This window comes from Ovis canadensis, chromosome 11 (assembly GCF_042477335.2).
Source record: "Ovis canadensis isolate MfBH-ARS-UI-01 breed Bighorn chromosome 11, ARS-UI_OviCan_v2, whole genome shotgun sequence".
NCBI classification, from domain to species: domain Eukaryota; kingdom Metazoa; phylum Chordata; class Mammalia; order Artiodactyla; family Bovidae; genus Ovis; species Ovis canadensis.
In genome coordinates, this window is record NC_091255.1 from 40,542,979 (window position 1) to 40,565,007 (window position 22,029).

Genomic DNA, 22,029 nt, shown 5'->3' on the forward strand with positions numbered 1-22,029 from the left:
TCTCTCTGTCAGTTTTTTTGCAAACTGCTTGCTATCTCTTAGTTCAAGAGTTGACCCATTAGTCAAAAATTCGATGTTCTGTGTTTATTGCTCATCACCCAGTCAAGCTCTGGGGGCAAATAAAAAGAAAAACCATTGGTTTTGTGCAACTATATACCCTTTTTGATTTCAAACAGAGTGAATTTTCTTCTTATAGTATTTTTAGTTTGACATTTCACTGATAATGATACTGTCTTTTCCACCATGATGGTAATTGATTTTTTAAACCTATTTACAAAGCACAATACAAAATGTTGACCTGGTTTTTTTGATCTAAGTTTGTTCTTTATATTGGTAACTCTAGATTTTGCTGACGATATACTGAGAAAGTCATCCCTTCTATGTATCTGGTTCCCCATGGCACTGCCCTTGTTCCCTGTGGATTGATAGTCAAGCCTCTCAGATGGTCCCTCTGTATGTTCTAAGTCAGGGTGCCCACTGCTCCCAGTTAAACAGCCAGTGATAGATGGCTTCTCGACCAGACGAGTGCAAAGTCCTCAGCTTGCCGTTCTGCAGTGTGACAGCCGCCACCCTGCCTCCTCAGCCCCCAGTAAATACTCTTCCTTGCCTGGTACAGTGGTGGCTCAGATGGTAAAGCATTTGTCTACAATGCGGGAGACCTGGGTTCGATCCCTGGGTCGGGAAGATCCTCTGGAGAAGGAAATGGCAATCCACTCCAGTACTATTGCCTGGAAAATCCCATGGACAGAGGAGCTTGGTAGGCTACAGTCTATGGGGTCGCAGAGAGTCGGACACGACTGACATATGGAGATAGATAGGTTGCCTGGCACAGTGGGATCCCTGAAAGTAGAAGCTAGCCAGACAGTCAGGGCGCCTGCCTCCATGGAGCTTATATTCCAGGCAGAAGCCAGAGAGTGACAAGCACCAGAAAGGAAGCGCAAGGGTGCTGTCACCCTGGAGGGCTTCCTGCGCATGGGATGATGGGGCAGTTCTCCCTAAGATATGATCTCTAAGGCAGGACCTGGAAGATGAGGAGGATCCAGCCATGGGAAGAGGCAGAGGGAATTAAAAAGTACAAGGACCTCAAGGCAGAATAGAGCCTAACCTGCTCAGCGCAATGCCCCATGTCCAGCACAGTACCGATTGTGAATTAGGTACACAGTGAGTGTTTGTTGAATGAATAAGTGAACGACTGGATCTGAAACACCCATCTTAGTTTTTACTCTTGAGCGTAATGGCATTTTTCAATAATAAACATAGAGTTTTTACTATCGAATGATGTTCTGTAAAGCTTAGTTTTCCCCTGAAAGGTCAGCCTGCAGTCCGTGCTGTTGCGGTGGGGATTGGCCTGCCTGAAGGCAGGCTTGCGAGGCTGGGGCCCTCCGCCCTGCCTGGTGACAGCCCCTGGTTTGTTTCTATGTTGCAGCCCTGGTCGTCAGCACCACCTCGGCCGGCTTCGCCCTGGCTCCAGCACCTTTTGACTGGTCCTGCTTCCTGCTTACCTTTGTTGGAACAGGCCTGGCTTCTTGCGCTGCCAACTCCATCAATCAGGTCAGTGCAGCACCTTTCAGCCGGGGCAGGCTATCGTCGCTTCTTCTGAGATTGTCATATTGTGGCATTTAAAAAGAAAAAGAACCCTCCCAAATCACACCCATCGCTGGGAAGGTCCTGTGAGCCTGGAACACTGTGTGTCCTGCAAGGTCTGGGGCCCAGAACCAGTCTGTCTTTTTCTTTTCAGGTGAAAAGTTTTCAGGTATATTCAGAAGTGAGAGCAATAGAGTATCTTTCTCAAATGACCAGGGTTTGAGGTTGAAAAGTGTTTTAGAGCGACTTCCTTGACAGTCCAGTGGTTAGGACTCTGTGCTTCCAATTCACAGGGTGCCGGTTTGATCCCTGGTTGGGGAACTAAGATCCTGCATGCCACATGACACAGCCAAAAAAATAAGCTAATTAATTCAATTCAATTAAAATAGTTTATTTTTTTTTAAAGCGCTTTAGAGCTATCAGACTCTCTCCTCTTTCCCACTTCAGGCACATTCCCGCAAGCTTACATTATAATGTGTTGTTCTTCCTTTGGTTTGACTTGTTTGCATTTTAAAACCACCACTATGCAAAACAGTGTATTTTAAACAAGCACGTCCACCTTTAAAAAAAAAAATTCTTTAATTCAGTCCTCAGTGAACTTGGCCCGTGGAATCAGAATATATCAAAAAAATTAATTAGCACATTATTTTTTAATGCTTCTTCCCCTCCCTATTATTTTAAATGTCAAAATAATTCTCTAAAATGCCTTCCCCCCAATCCCCGCCCCGCCCCACCCCCTCCCCAGCCTGCCCATCCTTGTGGCTTTCTCATAAGATATTGTGGTGGAAAAGTCTTGGCTAAAACGTAAAGAAAGTCATTCTCACCAGAACACCCAAGAGGAGCTGGCATGGTTTTAAAACAGGAATTGAAGTTACCAGCAGGAAAACAGCTTGGCCAAGTGGATGCATGCGCTGGTAGTCTGCAGAGCATGAGCCTTTCCATTCGGGAACATCTAGAATCAGTGTGCTTTTACCATGTTATCAGCTGCTTGGAGAAAGGTCAATGTATTTCAAATAAAGTTAATTTTCTGTTCCGATTTTACATCAAAACAGCGCTACAGGAGGTTCAAGCAGCTCTACCCACTGCCCCCTTCCACGCCCCTCCTGTAAACCACAAGCCATCTCTTCCTGTTGCACCCGCCCTTGTTCCCCAGGGAAAAGATTGATGATGGTTTCACAATGAACACGTTTTTAATGACGATTTGAATAAAAAGCAGTATAAGCAAAGTGGGTTTATGTGACTATTTGTGGGTCTATTTTTCAAAATATTTTTAAAATTATCACTTATATGTATTCAGTAGTTATAAATTCGGGTCCTAAGATTAATAATATCAATTGCTGTCTTCTGTTCCAGTTACACAGATTTTAATAGAGGCTTTGGACAAAAGTATGGAGACTCAGAAAATAGCAACACAAGCTCATAAACATCAAATGGTCCCTAGATATTATAAAAGATGACACAGAGTGGGGGACTTCCCTGGCAGTCCAGTGGTTAGGACTTTGCTTTCCAAGGCAGGAGGTATGAGTTCGATCCCTGGTCAGGGAGCTAACATCCCACATGCCTTGGGGCCAAAAACCCAAAACATAAAACAGATGTAACAGAGTCAATAAACACTTTAAAAAATGATCTACATCACTAAAAAAAAATAAAATGATCTACATCAAAAAGTCTTTTACAAAAATAGACTGGCCTTGAGTTGGAGCTGTCTGACCCCCCTCCCCCAACCATCACCACCAAAAGGAATAAAAAGGTGGTCAAGGATTCATGATGGAGTAAAACCATTCAATTGTAGCAAAGAAATATCTGGAGGAAATAAAGTGGAATGATTTATATTAGGCAGAAGTTTATTATGGAAGCTGAACACAAACCAAGGTTTTAGAAATGTTTTAAGTTGAAATGCGTTTAGATGGCCGTGTTATTTTAGTTTGCTCCAGGGGCTGAGTTGGGTTCTGTAGGTTTTAAACTGCTGGGGAAGCTGCAGCCTCCACAGGGGGATTCTTTCTGTGATGACAAATGCCAAGAGTCTTGTCCTGCCTCCTCCTCAGGCTAGTGTCCTAGCCCTGCCTGCCTCTCACGCACACAACTGTCCCGCTCTTCTAGAACTTTCTCATACCCCCCACAGGCCTCAGCAGTGTTGAGCATGGCGTCCACCCTCAGTCAGGGCTATTGGGCGCACAGATTCGTTCCTCATCCTCTCCTGTTTATCCGTATTGCTTCCCTCCACTTGTCTTGGGCTCTGATTTCATTCAGAAGCCTTGTAATACTTTAAAAAAATCTCACTGATTTCCTCCGTCGGATTTCATCATTATTATAGTGTCAGTTAGCTTCTCAAATGACAGTATTTTCTAAATAACGTTGGGAATATTTTAATTCTAGTGTTGTTAAGCAGTCTCATAAAATAAAGGAACGTGAGGCCATTTTCATCAATGCTTTTCTTTAGCATCAAAGAGCACAAGGCCACAAGGATTTGCATGAGCTTTTGCAAGCAGGCAGAAAAAGAAACAGTCGAAAAGGAAGAGCTTCCTGCTTTTTTAAAGGAGCTGGCTTACCACTAAAAGAGTGCAGAAGTGTGGTTGGTGTGCAGGACCGATCTCCAGCTTCTGATAGAGTTCTGTGGGGAGAAAATGTCCCCTGTCACATTTATAGAAGGATTCAAGTAACATTTCATTTTTTAAAAATATTCTCATTGCTGTTATTCATTTAGTTCTGAGTGTTTCTTCTTTATACCCTACTTCTGTGATCTCTCTGTGTAAAAGTAGGAAACATAAAGCTTTGTAAAGCAGTTCTTAACCTTTTTTTTAAGGAGGGAAAATGAGATTTGGCTTCTGATATATGAAGTCCTGACTAATGCATAAAGAGATACATGTGTATGTAAGAAACCACTAACATGAAAATGTAAAAAGCAATTACACCCATGTTTTGTAAACCATACACATGGTTCATTTAAAGCTATAGGGCAGCTTGAGAGTGGGAGTGCCTTCCAGGGATGAAAACAATCCATAAAATTCAGCGACTGGAAAATAAAATGTTATAGATGGCCTTGACTGATCTAATCTTGAAAACAGATAGGCCAAAAAGAAAAAGCTGAGTGAGCTGAAGTAGAATAGATTAACAAATTGAAAGATAAAAATTATCAGAAAATTATCATCACAACCATTTTGATTGTTTGACATGACAGATACTGTTTTAATAAGCTGCAAGTGGGATTATAATTGCACTCATCTCACATGCTAGTAAAGTAATGCTCAAAATTCTCCAAGCCAGGCTTCAGCAATACGTGAACTGTGAACTTCAGATGTTCAAGCTGGTTTTAGAAAAGGCAGAGGAACCAGAGATCAAATTGCCATCATCTGCTGGATCATCGAGAAAGCAAGAGAGTTCCAGAAAAACATCGATTTCTGCTTTATTGAGTATGCCAAAGCCTTTGACTATGTGGATCACCACAAACTATGGAAAATTCTTAAAAAGGTGGGAATACCAGAACATCTGACCTGCCTCTTGAGAAATCTGTATGCAGGTCAGGAAGCAACAGTTACAGCTGGACATGGAACAACAGACTGGTTCCAAATAGGGAAAGGAGTACATCAAGGCTGTATACTGTCAGCCTGCTTATTTAACTTCTATGCAGAGTACATCATGAGAAACTCTGGGCTGGAGGAAGCACAGGCTGGAATCAAGATTGCCGGGAGAAATATCAATAACCTCAGATATGCAGATGACACCACCCTTATGGCAGAAAGTAAAGAAGAACTAAAGAGCCTCTTGATGAAAGTGAAAGTGGAGAGTGAAAAAGTTGGCTTAAAGCTCAACATTCAGAAAACGAAGATCATGGCATCTGGTCCCACCACTTCATGGCAAATAGATGGGGAAACAGTGGCTGACTTTATTTTGGGGGGCTCCAAAATCACTACAGATGGTGACTGTAGCCATGAAATTAAAAGATGCTTACTCCTTGGAAGGAAAGTTATGACCAACCTAGACAGCATGTTAAAAAGCAGAGACATTACTTTGCCAACAAAGGTCCATCTAGTCAAGGCTATGGTTTTTCCAGTAGTCATGTATGGATGTGAGAGTTGGACTATAAAGAAAGCTGAGTACCAAAAAATTGATGCTTTTGAACTGTGGTGTTGGAGAAGACCCTTGAGAGTCCCTTGGACTGCAAGGAGATCCAACCAGTCCATCCTAAAGGAGATCAGTCCTGAGTGTTCATTGAAACGACTGATGTTGAAGCTGAAACTTCAGTCTTTGGCCACCTGATGCAAGGAGCTGACTCATCTGAAAAGACCCTGATGCTAGGAAAGATTGAGGGCAGGAGGAGAAGGGGATGACAGAGGATGAGATGGCTGGATGGCATCACCGACTCAATGGACATGAGTTTGGGTGGACGCCGAGAGTTCGTGATGGACAGGGAGGCCTGGTGTGCAGCGGTCCATGGGATTGCAAAGAGTCGGACATGACTAAGCGACTGAACTGAACTGAAGTGGGATTATTTTACTTATGTTACACATACATGAGTTATTTAATAAAGATCAAGAGTGTATGTCCATAAGTGCATATATACAGGTTGAATTTTAATAATGACGCACTGCTTCATTTCATGGCTGTGCCGCAGCCGCTGAGCCAGTCCTCCACCCTTTTAGCTCTTTGCTCCTACAGGTGATGCCACACACACCTTTGTTGTTAGAGGACAAAATACGGGAAGTAAAATTGCTGGGAGGAAGGCCACCAGCCAAAGCATGTGTGAAAATGGTTTAACTCTGGAATATATGATTTTAGCAGAATAATTAATTTCTAACATTCATGTAGTGCTTTAGCATTTACAGACTGTATTTACACAAATTATTATTTAAACCTTACAACCCTGTTGGGTAGGTGGCATTATTTCCATTTCTATTGTTAAACATTTTGTTTTACCATTGAATTATTCTTTTTTTAAAAGCAACATTGAAAAAATTATTGTGCCATTAAATCCCAATAAAAAAGATGAATCATTGTAAGTAAAAATATTAAATAAATACCATTGCTTTATGAATGTGAAAAAAAGCCACAGGAAGGAAGAAACTATTATGCAAATTAAGTGTTTATTGTAAAATCTGTAAGAAACTATAAATAAGTAAAAATGACATTTAAAGTTTTGTGTTTCACTTGTGCCTGGCACTGTTCTGTGTGTTAGAGTCACAGTAGAGAAAAAGCAACAAGCCCTGCCCTCGTGGCCTGTAGCCCAGCACCAAATATATCCACTGCTTAACATTCTGATTTATGTTATTGCTGTATAGGCCTTTTTCACACACATACTTTCAGGCATATATTAATATCTCACAGAAATGGTTTATGTAATATGCATAGTTTCTCTATATTTTTTCCTTTAAGTAGTATATCACGAACGTCTTTCCATGTCAATATTTGCCTTATAGCATGATTTTAAGAATCTTCTGTAGATGTACCATGATTTGTTTAATCAGTTTCTCCTTGTTTGACATTTTAGGGATTTTCAGTTTTTGCCCAGATAAATAATCCTGAACTGAAATTCTTATAGCTGAATCTTTGAACCCCATCCTTCACTATTTCTTAAGATAGATTGCTGAAACTGTGTGATTTCACTAAAAGAAAGTTAAAATTTAAGACGATGTGTGTTTTAAGTGCAGCTCAATTTCTTCCTGAAGGCCTTTTTTTTGTTTGCTTTACTCTGCCTATACTTCCATTTGGTGCCATGGGATTGCTTGCTCATCACTGACACTGGAATCTATGCTGGGTTTATAGGTGTCCTTAGATGCTGCCCTTTTAATTCAAGGTGTTCTGATTACTCAGGAGGTAGAGTTGGGTTTTTTTTGTCGGGAGACTTTTTAAATGCTTATTTGCTGTTTCTGTTTGTCAGTGTTTGCCCATTTTGCTGTTGGACATGTGCCTTTGTTCAAGAGGTCTTGCTGTCTGTAGACTGGATTAACTTTTGTTCTGTAGGGTTTGAATATGTTCTGCGGGGTTTGGGGGTTTTTTTTGAAATGCCGATGTTTCATGTGTTAACTCAGTCAGATCTTTTAATTTTTAATAGAGGAATTCTGAGTCTCAGCACTCCTGACAGTTGGGCTGGAAAACGGTCCTCAGTACCGGGGGGTGTTTCCTAGTGTCCCTGTCTTTGCCAGCGGGGTGCTGTTGGCACCGACCCCCCTAGTGTCACAAATGAAAATGTCTTCAGACTTTGCCAACTGTTCCTTGGGAACCACAGTCCCTCCGATGAGAACTGCTGCTTTGATGATGTCTCCTGATTTCACTTGCGATCCCGGCTATGGTTTCTGCCTTGGGCAGCCTGGCTCACATCTCTTCTGCCCACTGATGGCCAGGTTGACCCCACGGCCTGGTTCACGCTGCTGTTCCTCATGTAATAACTCTTCATGCCCCTTTTGACTCTCAAGTGTTCCAATTCAGACAGGAAATCACCAGTCTCTCTATTCATAGTCCACCCACGCTTCACCTCTTTCACTGCAAATGAAAGTGAAAGTCGCTCAGTCATGTCTGACTCTTTGCGACCCCATGGACTGTAGAGTCCATGGAACTCTCCAGGCCAGATTACTGGAGTGCGTAGCGTTTCCCTTCTTCAGGGGATCTTCCCAACCCAGGGATTGAACCCAGGTCTCCCACGTTGCAGGCGGATTCTTTACCATCTGCGCCACAAGAGAGGCTCATGAATACTGGAGTGGGTAGCCTATCCCTTCTCCAGCGGATCTTCCTGACCCAGGAATCAAACCAGGGTCTCCTGCATTTCAGGCAGATTTTTACGAGCTGAGCCCCAAGGGAAGCCCTTCACTATAAACGAGCTGTGCTAAAAGCATCGTCGTATCAAAATATCGGGGCTCAGGCGCTGGCTTCTCTCTTCTCAAGTGCACCGACTGAACCCAGGCCACCTGGCTTGCCTCACTTTCACCCTCTCTGTAGGCACCTGTTGGGCCTACTGTCATGACAGTTGTTCTGGGTGTGAGCACCTACAAATCAGACCGAGTATTTCCCTCTGTTACTACTCTGCCATCAGTAAACTGTTCAAGAAGTTTGATGAATTCTTTAGTTCTTACAATATCCCTGGCAGAGATCGGTTACTACAGTTGTCACTTGCTTGCAGGGTGCATTAGTTGCTCAATCGTGTCTGATTCCTTGTGACCCCATGGACTGTAGCCCACCTGGCTCCTCTGTCCATCAGATTTCCCAGGCAAGAATACTGGAGTGGGTAGCCATTCCCTTCTCCAGGGGATCTTCCTGACCCAGGGATCAAACCCAGAGTACCTGGCTCTATCAATGGGCAACCTGGTGACTAGAAATGTCTTCCTTCTATGAGTGGAGGTCGGCCTCCTGCCTTCAACCTGCGGGTCATCTTCTCCTGTCTGTGAAAGCGCAGTCCCTTCGTCCACATGACCGGTGCTCCCAGTCACTTTCCAGCTGTGGTTACAGGCACTTGTGTTGTTGCAGGGGAACGCTTAACTCCTTGATACCAGTAAGTAGGATTCCCTGATGTTGAGCAACCATCCCTTCTTCCCACGGCAGAGAGTGGGCCAGCAGGGTGAAATTGCCCAGGAAGTCATACTGGAAAAAAGGAATATTTACGGGGGAAGTGAAGGGAAGTAGCAGGAAGTTTCCATCATAACAACCATCATAGCTGATACTTATTTCACACCTGTCAGATGCCAAGTCATGTTCTAAGCATTTCACATGTATTAGCTAGGGCTTGTTTAAATCTAGGTTTATAGGATTTCAGAAACTGACTCTTTTGAAAGATCAAATGGATGACAAATGAATTCATAACTTAGACTTAGCTCTAAGAACTATTGATGTTCTCTGAGACGTTATTTTGGAGAAAATTACAAGAAAGGCCCAAAACCTAAGTCAAGTTTCAGATCTGAGGGGTAGGTTATAATTAGAAAGGTAAAGGCGATAAGGCTCTGTTATCTTTGGGGTCTGGTGTATCTGTGGATGTTGAAGAATTTTTATGAAAGGAAATGAAAGAGATCAAGAGGTGTGAATGAAATGGGGTCAAGAAGAGACGTGTTTTTTGTTTGATACTGACAATGCTTGAGAGACTTTTCACGGCTGAAATAAGGTAAAAAGGAAGAGCTTTGGATAAAGAGCTCTGAATTATAGGGTGGGCAGGGCAGAAGAAAATCCACAGGCTTTTAAACTGCAAGAGGGGAGACAGATAAAGATTTTCCTGTTTTCCCAGCGAATACGAGATTAATATCTAAAGCGTCTCTCTCCATTTTCGCTTTCTCTGATGTTTCTTTTGTTTTGACTCTGCAGTCCGCCTTAAGCAATAGGAACTGACTTTCATCTTCCATGGTGGACAGAAGTGGTTAGGGAACCCGGTGTTGTATCCTGGGCGAGTCCAACTGATGTCAGCGAGCGCCGGTGATACAATTTATAGAACATCGTGTGTATAAGAAAAATCAATATACAAGAAATGTATTTTTTTTTTCCCGAATGTTGTGACTCGTTGGACTTTGATGTTTTAACTGGTAGGTGACTCACATTCCCTCCAAGACCTCTGAAATCCACAACTTGTGGCTCATTCAGACAACCCGGATTAGCTACTGCACTAGGTTGGATCTGCAGGGTCTCTGAGTAGCACATGGGAGTCTCCAGCTAAATGTGTTTTTCATAGAAGGCAAATGATGAGCATTACTGAGCAACATCAGAAAGAAAACGCACGTTCAATGCCGAGTCTCTTTTCCTGCATTTATATAGATAAAACCCCAAATAGTTCCTAAATTACATTTGATTCTCTGCTCCAGAATGATGCAGCTGAGTTGAGTGAGTTTGGCACTGGAGCTCATAACCTAAATACCTCCAGGTGAAGCTCTGCCTGCAGATGTAGAGACGACAGTAGTCTGAACGTGCGTTCATAGACTGTTTATGATTTACGTGCCGCATTACCCGGCTGTGCAGTGGCCCCATCCCACGTGTTGTAGAAGAATGAAGTGGCGCTTAGCTGTGTCGTTGATCACACGCCTGAACCTGGTGGGGTTGAGAGCAGACTTTGTGGATGTGATCCCTAGCTTGCTGCTGCTTCCTCTCACTCAGAATGTTTTAGTCTCAGCACCACTCAGATGCGGGCCGTTACCGCTGAACAAGTCACTTTTGCTCAGGTGACTGCTGGCATTCTCGCTGTGGAGCCCCAAGGCGAGGGGACCTTCATGGGCTGGTGACATCTCCATCTCTAGTGAGATGGGAGGATTTGAGGCACTTATCTCTGTGAAAGCCAAGTGCTCCATTAATGTTAGCTGTTGTGATTGTTGTTAATATAAAAGTTTGGCCTGTTTTGGGCCCACTTTGAGAATCTGGTCACCATCGTTTGTCTCCATTTACGGTCATAATACAGAGAATGGCAAGGAGACGTGTTTGTTTTCCTCAGTGTTAACCCAGAGCCCTGGGTTAGCCTTGCAAACTATTGTGTGCGTGTGTGTGTGTGAATATGCGTGTTTATTTATTCCTTGTGTGCGTGTGAATATGCGTGTTTATTCTGTGTGTGTGTGAATATGCGTGTTTATTTATTCCTAGTGTGTGTGTGAATATGCGTGTTTATTCCTAGTGTGTGTGTGAATATGCGTGTTTATTTATTCCTAGTGTGTGTGTGAATATGCGTATTTATTTATTCCTTGTGTGCGTGTGAATATGCATGTTTATTCTGTGTGTGTGTGAATATGCGTGTTTATTTATTCCTAGTGTGTGTGTGAATATGCGTGTTTATTTATTCCTAGTGTGTGTGTGAATATGCGTGTTTATTCCTAGTGTGTGTGTGAATATGCGTGTTTATTTATTCCTAGTGTGTGTGTGAATATGCGTGTTTATTTATTCCTTGTGTGCGTGTGAATATGCGTGTTTATTCTGTGTGTGTGAATATGCGTGTTTATTTATTCCTAGTGTGTGTGTGAATATGCGTGTTTATTTATTCCTAGTGTGTGTGTGAATATGCGTGTTTATTCCTAGTGTGTGTGTGAATATGCGTGTTTATTTATTCCTAGTGTGTGTGTGAATATGCGTGTTTATTCCTTGTGTGCGTGTGAATATGCGTGTTTATTCTGTGTGTGTGTGAATATGCGTGCTTATTTATTCCTAGTGTGTGTGTGAATATGCATGTTTATTCCTAGTGTATGTGTGAATATGCGTGTTTATTTATTCCTAGTGTGTGAGTGAATATGCGTGTTTATTTATTCCTTGTGTGAGTGAATATGCGTGTTTATTCCTAGTGTGTGTGTGAATGTGCGTGTTTATTTATTCCTTGTGTGCGTGTGAATATGCGTGTTTATTCTGTGTGTGTGTGAATATGCGTGTTTATTTATTCCTAGTGTGTGTGTGAATATGCGTGTTTATTTATTCCTAGTGTGTGTGTGAATATGCGTGTTTATTCCTAGTGTGTGTGTGTGAATATGCGTGTTTATTTATTCCTAGTGTGTGTGTGAATATGCGTGTTTATTCCTAGTGTCTGTGTGAATATGCATGTTTATTCCGTGTGTGTGTGAATATGCGTGTTTATTCCTAGTGTGTGTGTGAATATGCGTGTTTATTCCTAGTGTGTGTGTGTGAATATGCGTGTTTATTTATTCCTAGTGTGTGTGTGAATATGCGTGTTTATTCCTAGTGTGTGTGTGAATATGCATGTTTATTCTGTGTGTGTGTGTGAATATGCATGTTTATTTATTCCTAGTGTGTGTGTGTGAATATGCGTGTTTATTTATTCCTAGTGTGTGTGTGAATATGCGTGTTTATTCCTAGTGTGTGTGTGTGTGAATATGCGTTTATTCCTAGTGTGTGTGTGTGAATATGCGTGTTTATTCCTAGTGTGTGTGTGAATATGCATGTTTATTCCTAGTGTGTGTGTGTGAATATGCGTGTTTATTTATTCCTAGTGTGTAATACCTGCCCACGGTGTTTGAACATGTGGTGACTTAGGCTCAGCAGGTGTCATTTGTGCTCTGCCATTTCAGAGGCCTGTGGAGTTGTGTCGTCAGTTCCAGTAAATCTAAGAAATATCGGTGAAAAATATTGGGTTTCCCTGGTGGCTCAGATGGTAAAGAATCTGCCTGCAATTCAGGAGACCCACCTTCGATCCCTGGGTCCGGAAGATCCCCTGGAGAATGGAATGGCAACCCACTCCAGTATTCTTACCTGGAAAATTCCTTGGACAGAGCAATCTGGCAGGCTGTAGTCCATGAGGTTACAAAGAGTCAGACATGACGGAGCGACTAGCACTTGTACTATTGGTGAAAAAAGGTTGATAAATCAAAAAAGCAGATATTTAATCGAGACTGTCATGGAGATAACAGGAGCGAGGCTTGTCTGCGTTTCTGGAGCTGGGCTCCGTGGCTGCCTCTCTAAGTAGCGGGCTGTGCTTGACTGTGATCTGGGAGACAGAGGCTTGCTTCCTCCCTGGCTGGCCCCATCTCACCAGCCAGCAGTGGCCAAGTTGAGTTTCTTCCCAGATTATCTTTCTTTCCCCAAAATCTTCAGTTATGTTTTGCCTTTCCCAGTAGCTTGTTCTGAATCCCGCCAGCTTGTCTGTTCACTGCTCTGAACCACAGACAGTCCTCCTCCTGACCCTGCTGTTTTCTAGGTTAGATGGACTCTTCATTGATGACACTGATGTCAAACCTGACCATGTAGACTGACCTTGGGAGACCATCTCATACTCTCTTTGCCTTAGTCCCTGCTTTTAAAGTTTAACACAGGAAAAAAAAGTGGATGCTTTAGTATTTATACTTTAGAATTGGAGTCATTTGATGGTTCTGAATTCCACACCAAACTCCCAGACTCTTGAAGAGGAATCAGGGTGTCGGCAGTGGACAGTGGAACAGGTCTGTGAGACCTGTGCTCTTGAAAACAGACTGACTTCTGAGAATCCTTTGTCTCCTGCTCTTTCTAACCAGGAAGGGAACTCCATACTGCTTTAGGCAAGCTATCAGACCTTTAAAATGTGTGTGTAAGGGATTAAAGTAAATCCTAAAATTCACATTGCCACGACCACCCAGCCCTGTCTTATTGATTTTCTAAGAACTTTTAGAAAATACTGTTTGGCAAGAAGGGGAAATTGCTTACCTGTGTGATTAATCTTAAGGAAAACCTCGCGCTGGCATTTCCTTTAGATGCTATGCCAGATTTCTCCCGGAAGCAGCAATCACAAGGGGGAACAAAGACATTCTGAAGGATCTGAGTGATGGAACATAAAGATAGGATGAAACAAAAGAGAAAATTTAGTAGTTAATAAGATTTATGTATACTTTAACATGGAGTATCTTTGTACCTTAAAATATACTGTGTAACCTTACAATGCTAAGCTAATATGCTTTTATTCCAATGAGATTCCGTTAATCCTGGATGATGTTTACCTGCTAGCTCATAAAAAAGGAAACTAATGCTGAAATGAAAGTCTAGTGTGACATCCTAATATTTTCATTAGCGTACCTGAGTAAAAATTATGTTAGTCTGGTGTTGCATTTAGCAAAACTATGGCTGATGATCTAGAAAATTGCAGTTGTTCATATTACTGTTATTAGGCGAACTAATAAGAAGGATTAAACAGTGCTGTGTATAATTACCTTAAACAGCTTTCTGAAGATATGTGCATAAAGATTTCTCTTCCAAAGTTAATGCTGTTAACTCCTAATTTAAAATAATGGGGATTAACTAAAACATTGGGTGTTAAGAATATAAAACTATCTTAAGTCCAGATTATCAATTCTTATAAAAATATTCAGGGATTTGGTAAATTAGGGTATTAGTAAGGGACTGAGCATGGATTCTACCCCTACCCCCTTGATTTTCACTTACTCTTAAATAAATGACTGAATGGCAATATAGCTTATTTAAATAAGCATGTGGTTAACCTGGAACAATTAGACAGGCCTTCAATTCAAAGTCTGACATGTTTTCACAGAAGAAGAAAAACAGTTCCTAAGTTTTTTAGCAGAGACATATTTAGCCATCCTGGCTTAAGTACAGTCAGCTTGTATTAAAAAATGACCCTTTCCCTAAGTGCTCAGTGAACATTTATTTAGGCTTCAGGACTTTGCTTTAATGCCTTTGAAAGTCAGGAATATGCGACTGAACTAGTTTTCACTTGCACAGAATTTTGTTTATTCTGCTTAGTTCAAGTCAGAATTACCAAGGGGGTGGGTGTAGGCTGTTGAAATCCCCTTGATGTTCCCCTGCCTGGTGGAAAGAAGTTCTTTAAGTAGCAGGAAATGCTCATCCAGTGTGGCCATGTCTTCTTGAAAGTTATTTTCAGGAAGGATCCTCACACAAGTATTGACTCCTTTCATGAGTGATCAAAAAGAGCAGCCTCCAGTATGGCAGAGGAAGGCAGTTGTATAAATAAGTGCAGTAAAGCAATACAGCACACCAGCTCTACACAGGGGCAGAATTCGGGCCATGCTGTAGTTGTGCAAGGGAGGGGTCGAGAGGGGTCATTTCAGCCTCTGGAGGTCAGGAGAGCCTCCTGGAGAAGGGGCCAGAGCCTCTGAAGGTGAGGTGGGCACTTACCAGGTAGATGCTATGAGGGGGGATCTTTCCCGGCAGCGAGAAGGTCATGAGTAAAGACCCAGAGGCGTGAAACATCAGCCAGAGGATGCGTGTCCCTCACAGCACAGCAGAAGCCTGAGGCATGGGGTGGGGAGGGTGCTGTGAGGTCCACGGCAGAGGTGAGGGGTCAAGCACCCAGACTCCCCTGTAGGTGCTGGGCAACCGCTGGTGGGTGGTTGTAAAGCCGTCACACCCGTGTTGGCTCTCAAGCTCTTGAGAGGGTAGAGAGGAAAATGCTAGCTTTGGCCCACGGAGGCTGTGTGGTCTGGTCCCTTTCCAGCCCCCAACTCCTTCCCCCGCAGGGATCGCAGCTCAAGTGCTAGCCACACGGCAGACACTCCCTGGGCACCTGTGTCGTGTGCTAGGCTGACAGGAAGGTCAATTCTCTCTGAGTCTACATGGAAAAGCAAAAGATGGACAATAGATATTTTAACAAGGAGACACCACCAGGCAGAGGGGAGGACCGTGGTCAGCAGAGGCCCCAGCAGTGCAGTGGCAGCACGCCCCCCCCCCCCACCCCCTGACTGCTGCCCTGCATCACGCCCACGCTGTCCCTTCACAGCGCTCTTCACAATTTGTAAGGATGTGTCTGATCACCCCCGTCTGTTTATCTGCACAAGAGAGGTGCTCAGAGAGGTCAGGAGCCTGAGGGCTGAGCCCAGGGTCGCTGACCAGGCTGGTGTACTAGCTCTTGTCTACCTGTGACTTGGGCACCTAACTTTCCCAACAGAGGACATTGCTGAGAAAGTTAAATGACGTATTTGGTTCTTACAGAGGGCCTGGTACTTAGAAAGTAGGCAATTGATGTTAATTATTATTACTTTGTATTGGGCTTCCCTGGTGGCTCAGATGGTAAAGAAGCCGCCTACAGTGCAGGAGACCTGGGTTCGATTCCTGGGTTGGGAAGACCCCCCGAAGAAGGGATTGGTTACCCACTCTACTATTCTTATTAATAGGAATTTATTGAATGAGGAAAGGAGGTAGGCAGATTTTCTTTCTATAAAAAATTGATTTAGCTGTTCTGTGAAGCAAAGCTTGAGGACAAACCTGTTCAGACAGGAAGCAGAGATCATGAGAGCCTGAAAGGGCACCATTAGGAGAGGTATCAATTTAGAGGACTTGATCCTTAATTCAAAGTCCTAGTGCCAAAAAGAAAAAAGTAAAAATGTAGTCGCTCAGCTGTGTCCAACTTTTTGCAGCCCTATGGACTGCAGCACTGTCTGTCCTTCACTGTCTCCTGGAGTTTGCTCAAACTCATGTCCGTTGAGTCGATGATGCCATCCAACCATCTCATCCCCTGTCTCCCCCTTTTCCTCTTGCCCTCATCTTTTCCCCAAATCAGGGTCTTTTCCAGTGAGCCAACTCTTCTCATCAGGTGACCGAAGTATTGGAGTTTCAGCTTCAGCATCAGTCCTTTCCGTCCAATGGATATTCAGGGTTGATGTCCTTTAGGGTTGATTGATTTGAACTCGTTGCTGTCCAAGGGACTCTCAAGAGTCTTCTCCAGCATCACAGTTCAAAAGCATCAAATTTTCAGCGCTCAGCCTTTATGGTCCAACTCTCACATCTGTACATGACCACTGGAAAAAACAAATACTGGGTAGATGTGGAGTGGTGGATAGAGTGTCATCTAGTGAGGTGGGGAACACAGAAGAAGGAGCAGGTCTTGGCAAATAAATGATCGTTCAGTTTGGGCCTGTTTTTTTTTTTTTTGGCGGGGGGGAGGGCGCTGCGTATTTTGGGTAGAGATGGGTAGAGGAGCAGGAGACAGAAGGAGAACATGGAGCTGAAACCAGAAGCTGGCGGTTGTCATCAGACGAGAGTGAAGGAGTCGGGGTAGGGGAGAGCAGCCTGGACCTGAGAACAGTGGAGGGGCTGCAGTCTGTGAGCTGGGAGTGGCGTGAACATCCAGAGTGTTTCCTGTGATGGAAAGATAAAGATCTTGGACAAACAGAAGGAAGTTATGTCAGAGATGGGTGATGGATCAACTCAGTAAAACCCCAGGTGCCCTCTAAGTGTTGCCCTCCTCCCCCTGGCAACCTTGCTCACGCCTCTCCAGCCACGCAGCTTTTTGCCACCATCCCCTACCCCTCAGGAAGTCTCCTGCCCAAGAGTCCCACAGGTTCCCATGCCCACCACCTCCTCACAGGTGTCCAGGCTTCATCCCACCTTCCGCTTCTGGAAAGGGCGCGCCCAACCCTCTGCACTCCACTCCTCTCCTGTGATGAGTCCTTTGGTTTCTTGTCTGTTTCGCCCACTTGTAATGTGAGCCACAAGAACAGAGCCTTGGTTTTATCCTTAAAAATTGGCCGACACATCGTAGAAGCTCGGCATTGAATAAGTTGGTGATGAATGTTGCTTACTGTTTGGCGAGAGAACTGATGTCAGAAAATGACACAGAGACTTTCCTGGTGGTCCAGTGGCTAAGACTTCATGCTCCCAGTGCAGGGTCCCAGGTTCCATCGCTTGCTGCTCAGGGAACTAAGATCCTGCATACTGCAACAAGATTGAAGACCCTATGTGCTGCAAGCTAAGACCCAGAGCAGCTAAATTAAAAAAAAAAAAAATTTAATGACACGGATAAACGTAAACTCACAACTGTGGTGAGCAGTTAAGGCGTTCAGGACACACAGAGGAAGGTGATCGGGGGTGATGCTGGAAGCCTGTGCTTGACCTCAGCACTCACCTGTGTCTTCTTGTGGATGGCATCTGGGCGTGAGGAGGGACTTCCCTGGGCACAGATCTGGCTGGGCAACCCCCTTCCCGATAGGCTGCCTAGTTCCTGGGACTCTTAACAGTGTTTGTAGGAAGCAGTCTTGCTGGAAAGTGAGTATGGACATGCCTCAGAGGCGAGGGATTTTTTTCTTAAAGCTGTTCCGTGATTGCAGGGAACCCATCTCAGTTACCCTCAGCAGTTTTTTCCATTTTCAGAGGCAGATGCTTTCTCTCCTTCTCCCACATTTTACTTCTCGTCAGGCTGCGTGGTGGCCTTGATGAGCTAGAAGGCGAGTGCCCGGGAGCAGCTGCTACATTTGGCCTGAATCAGAGCAGGACCTGTGCAGCTAGAACCTCCGTCTTTTTTTCAGTAGACACTTAGGTTTTCCTGGGAAATTTCCTGAGCTTTCCATGTGAAATGTTGGCTCAATTTTTTTTTTTTTTTAATCCCATGTAGACCAGACAAAACCTGCCAGTGGATTGAATTTTCCCTGAACATTCAAGGAAAATCTTTGGTCACCCCCAAGTCTGGCCTTTGAAATAGGGCATAACAATTTATATATTATCATTTATCAACACTTTTTTTAAGAAGAAGAAGAAAAAAATCTGCCTTCTGAAAATAGAATTCTTCACAGCTAAATGGTGGCATGTACTTTTCTCCCCTTATTTTCATCATGCCAAGAAAAGCGAAGCACAGAATATCTCAGTAGATTAGATAGAATCAAGCCACTGAATCTTTTGTTGTTGTCTAGTCAGTAAGTCATGTCCGATTCTTTCGAGACCCTATGGACTGTATCCTGCCAGGCTCCTCTGCCTATGGGATTTCCCAAGCAGGAGTACTGCAGTGGGTTGCCATTTCCTTCTCCAGGAGATCTTCTTGACCCAGGGATCAAACCCATTGGCAGGCAGGTTCTTTACCACTGAGCCACCACTGAATCTTAGCTTGGAGATGAAGTGCCTGGCTTTCTTGAACACCTGTGTCTTCTCAAACTGTACCATAGAAGAGCTCATTATTTTCAGTTTTAAAAAAGGGCGTGTGGTACTGCTTTAGCATCCAAAAGGTAGAGTGGAGGAAGGTCAGCTGAAAATTGCTTCAAGAAACAATTTGAAATTTTTCAAATTGGAAATTTCAAATGTGTTTACAATTATTTCTCCACCAGTGGTGGTGGTGGCATTATGTTTCAGAAAGTGCCATTAATTGTGAGAGAGTACCACACAGTATTCTATGAAATTTAAGTCCGTTGAGCACCAGCACCTTCAAAGACAATAAAAATTCCAGCCTGCATTCATCTATCCCCCTGTGAGAAGTTACTACAATGGATATTGTATCATTCCATGTGAAATTCTTTACCTTAATCGTCTCTCATTTATTTGCAGTTGTCTGAGGTCAATTTTCCATTTTGCAGTTGTCAAACAGCTGTCAAATTAAAAGACCAGATCCTGTGTTAATTTATATTTCGTGCCATTCCATATTAGTGCGTTTCTTGGCTTAAGTATTTAAATAGTGATCCACATGTCTTAATCAGCCTTTCCATGATTAGCCCATTTTTTTCCCTACAAATGTCCACCTGCAGATGAAGTATGATACTCTAAGTATCTTTATTCTTTTCTAAGTGTAGTTTTAAACAATTTGCAAGAACTTTTAACAAAATCACTTGCATTAGCCAGTAAAGTACACTGTTCCTTTCACAAGAAGAGAAAATCATATCAATATAAACATGTGATTCTTACTTTTTTTGTCATGCCTGTTTGCCTCCTTACTTTTATCACTTTAGTCAAATTGAAATTTAAACAGTCATCGAACGTAGAATTCTGGATTTGCTTTCTAAATATCTGCAGAGGAGAGTGGAAGAGTGGAAGAACTCAGCATTCATTAATAGTTCATTGATCAAAGACTTGTCTCTGGGTGTACCATTGATGTTTTTTACTACAAAGTGTCTGAGGCTGCCAGCAAATGACACTGACATTGTCATCCTCTGTGAAAGAGATGTTAAAAGGTAAAGTGAGGTGTCTTCAATATTTTAAGAGTTTATTTGAGCAAAAATCCATGCAAGCTGGGCAACACCAAACCAGAAGTGGTTAGGGGTGCTAACCACTAAGCAGAACCAAGGAAAGACTTTGCACAGACAGAGGCCAGTAAAACCAGGAAATGGTCTGATTGGCTGTGGCTGCAGGGATCACCTAATTTGGGAACCTGGCTGGCTGTTTGTGATTGGCTGTTCTTATGTACTGAATCCTTCACCTTGAGACATTTACAGACTAGGTTCTGTTTTGGCTATGCATGCTGCTGAGATATTAGAGATACCTCAGTCTAATGGGCTCCTTGTTTATTGAATTCAGAAGAGGTCCACACTAGGTATTTGAGGAATACGTCAGAATTAAGTAGTTTGATGGAAGAATCGCAGTCATAAACATATGTAATTCTTAGTGACTTGATAGAAAACACCTTAAATGGTTTTTCTTAAGTACAGCCATTAGAGATTAGTATGTGGTAGCACAATAATATTCCCATATTATCAATATAATTAACCTTTTACACTAAGATCACTTTTTTCCAATCTCTTGTTTCATCTGTTTTTATTTTTTCCCAATCTCTTGTTTGTTTTCTTTTCAGTCATTTTATTTTTAATTGAAGATAATTGCTTTACAATTTTGTGTTGGTTTCTGCCATACATCAACGTGAATCAGCCATAGGTACACATATGATCCCTCCCTCTTGAACCTCCCTCCCGCCTCCCACCCCATCCCACCCCTCTAGATTGTCACAGAGCCCCGTTTGTGTTCCCTGAGTCACAGCAAATTCCCACCGGTAAGATCATTTAAATCAGTATTTGTTGAGTCCATGTTTTCCATAGACTTTTGTGTTAGGACTTCATTTAACCTCTTCTGGGTTTTTATGCCTTCTGCTCTCATCTCATAATTCCTCTTTGCTTTCTGTGACACCATTTTTTAGGTTGCATGTTATGTTTTACACACCTGAATGTTCCCTAGCCTTTGAGCCCCTTTCTGGCTATAAGGGCGTTTTTTACTTATCTTAATCCCTGGCGCCCGGCATTCACTGAAGGCTGTTGAATGGGAAAATGAGCTGGCAAATGATCAGGTAGCTCAGTGGTCAAAGAGGCCTAAGTCAACATTGTTGCCCTGGGCGTTTGTTATTTTAACCTCATGGCAGCTGTTAGTTAAAAAAGTCACATTTTACAAGGTAGAGAAGAGGATAATCCTATTGTTTGTACAGATTGTCTCGGAAACTTATTAGTCATCTTTGAAAGGGTTAGCATTAAGATTGTGATAAAACAAGTTATATTAAAATTGAGTAATACTGCAGGGGCAGATAGAATCAAGCTTAAGTTAATGATGATGTAAAAGTTATTTCTAATACCACAGTAGGTTTTCTCACACAACACTAAAGAGTGTTTATTCCTTTCATCTTTGTCATTCGAAGACTTTTAAAAATTATCCTTCACCAGTTGGTATTACAAAATGATTTGGAGGTCGTGAATTCTGTGTTCTCTGTGCTTACAGCAAGTAGCTATTTAGTGAAAACCTAGTCCACTGATTCATTTCCTCATAGAAACTTCGTGGGGACTTCCCTGGCTGTCCAGTGGTGAAGAATCCGCCTTGCAATGCAGACTTCACAGCAAATGTCCTGGGTAGTTGAAGGCATCCAGTTCACTCTCAGCCTTTAATACGCACGCGGGTTCTATCCTGGCCTGGGGGCCTAAGTCCCCACATGCTGTGGGGCAGCTCAGCACACACGCCACAACTAGAGAAACCCGTGCATTGCAGCAGAGACCCAGTGCAGCCAAAAGAGAAAGAGAGAAAAAAACAACTTTACTGGAGGGAAAAATTAGATAAAAATAAAGAAGCCCAGACTCTCCACATATCCTGCTGCCCACTCAGCAGTTCCGCTTGGATTTCTGTGAGATGCCAACAGAAAGGCAATGTCTAAAACCCAGCGTCTGGTTTTCCCCCAGAAACCTGCTCTGACTGCCCGCCTCAACTGCTGTCAGTCCAGTTGATGGTTGCTCGGGCCAGAGACGGGAGTCATCCACAGTCCCCGGTTTTCTCTGAGACCCCATATTCAGTGCACCGGGACATTATGCTGATTGTGTACATGCACAAACACACACACAGCGGTAGAGGTTGCAGAGTGGCTGGAGGATGGTTGCTATGACT

The 22,029-nt window shown here is 43.1% G+C and overlaps 1 protein-coding gene across 1 annotated transcript in view; it reads left to right on the forward strand.

Moving 5' to 3' along the window:
• COX10 (cytochrome c oxidase assembly factor heme A:farnesyltransferase COX10) overlaps nt 1-22,029 on the forward strand; it is a 109,368-nt gene that overhangs the window by 21,478 nt on the left and 65,861 nt on the right. The window contains exon 4 of the mRNA XM_069542914.1: nt 1,427-1,551. Within this exon, the coding sequence (XP_069399015.1) occupies nt 1,427-1,551 (125 nt within the window). The remainder of the gene's footprint in view (nt 1-1,426; nt 1,552-22,029) is intronic.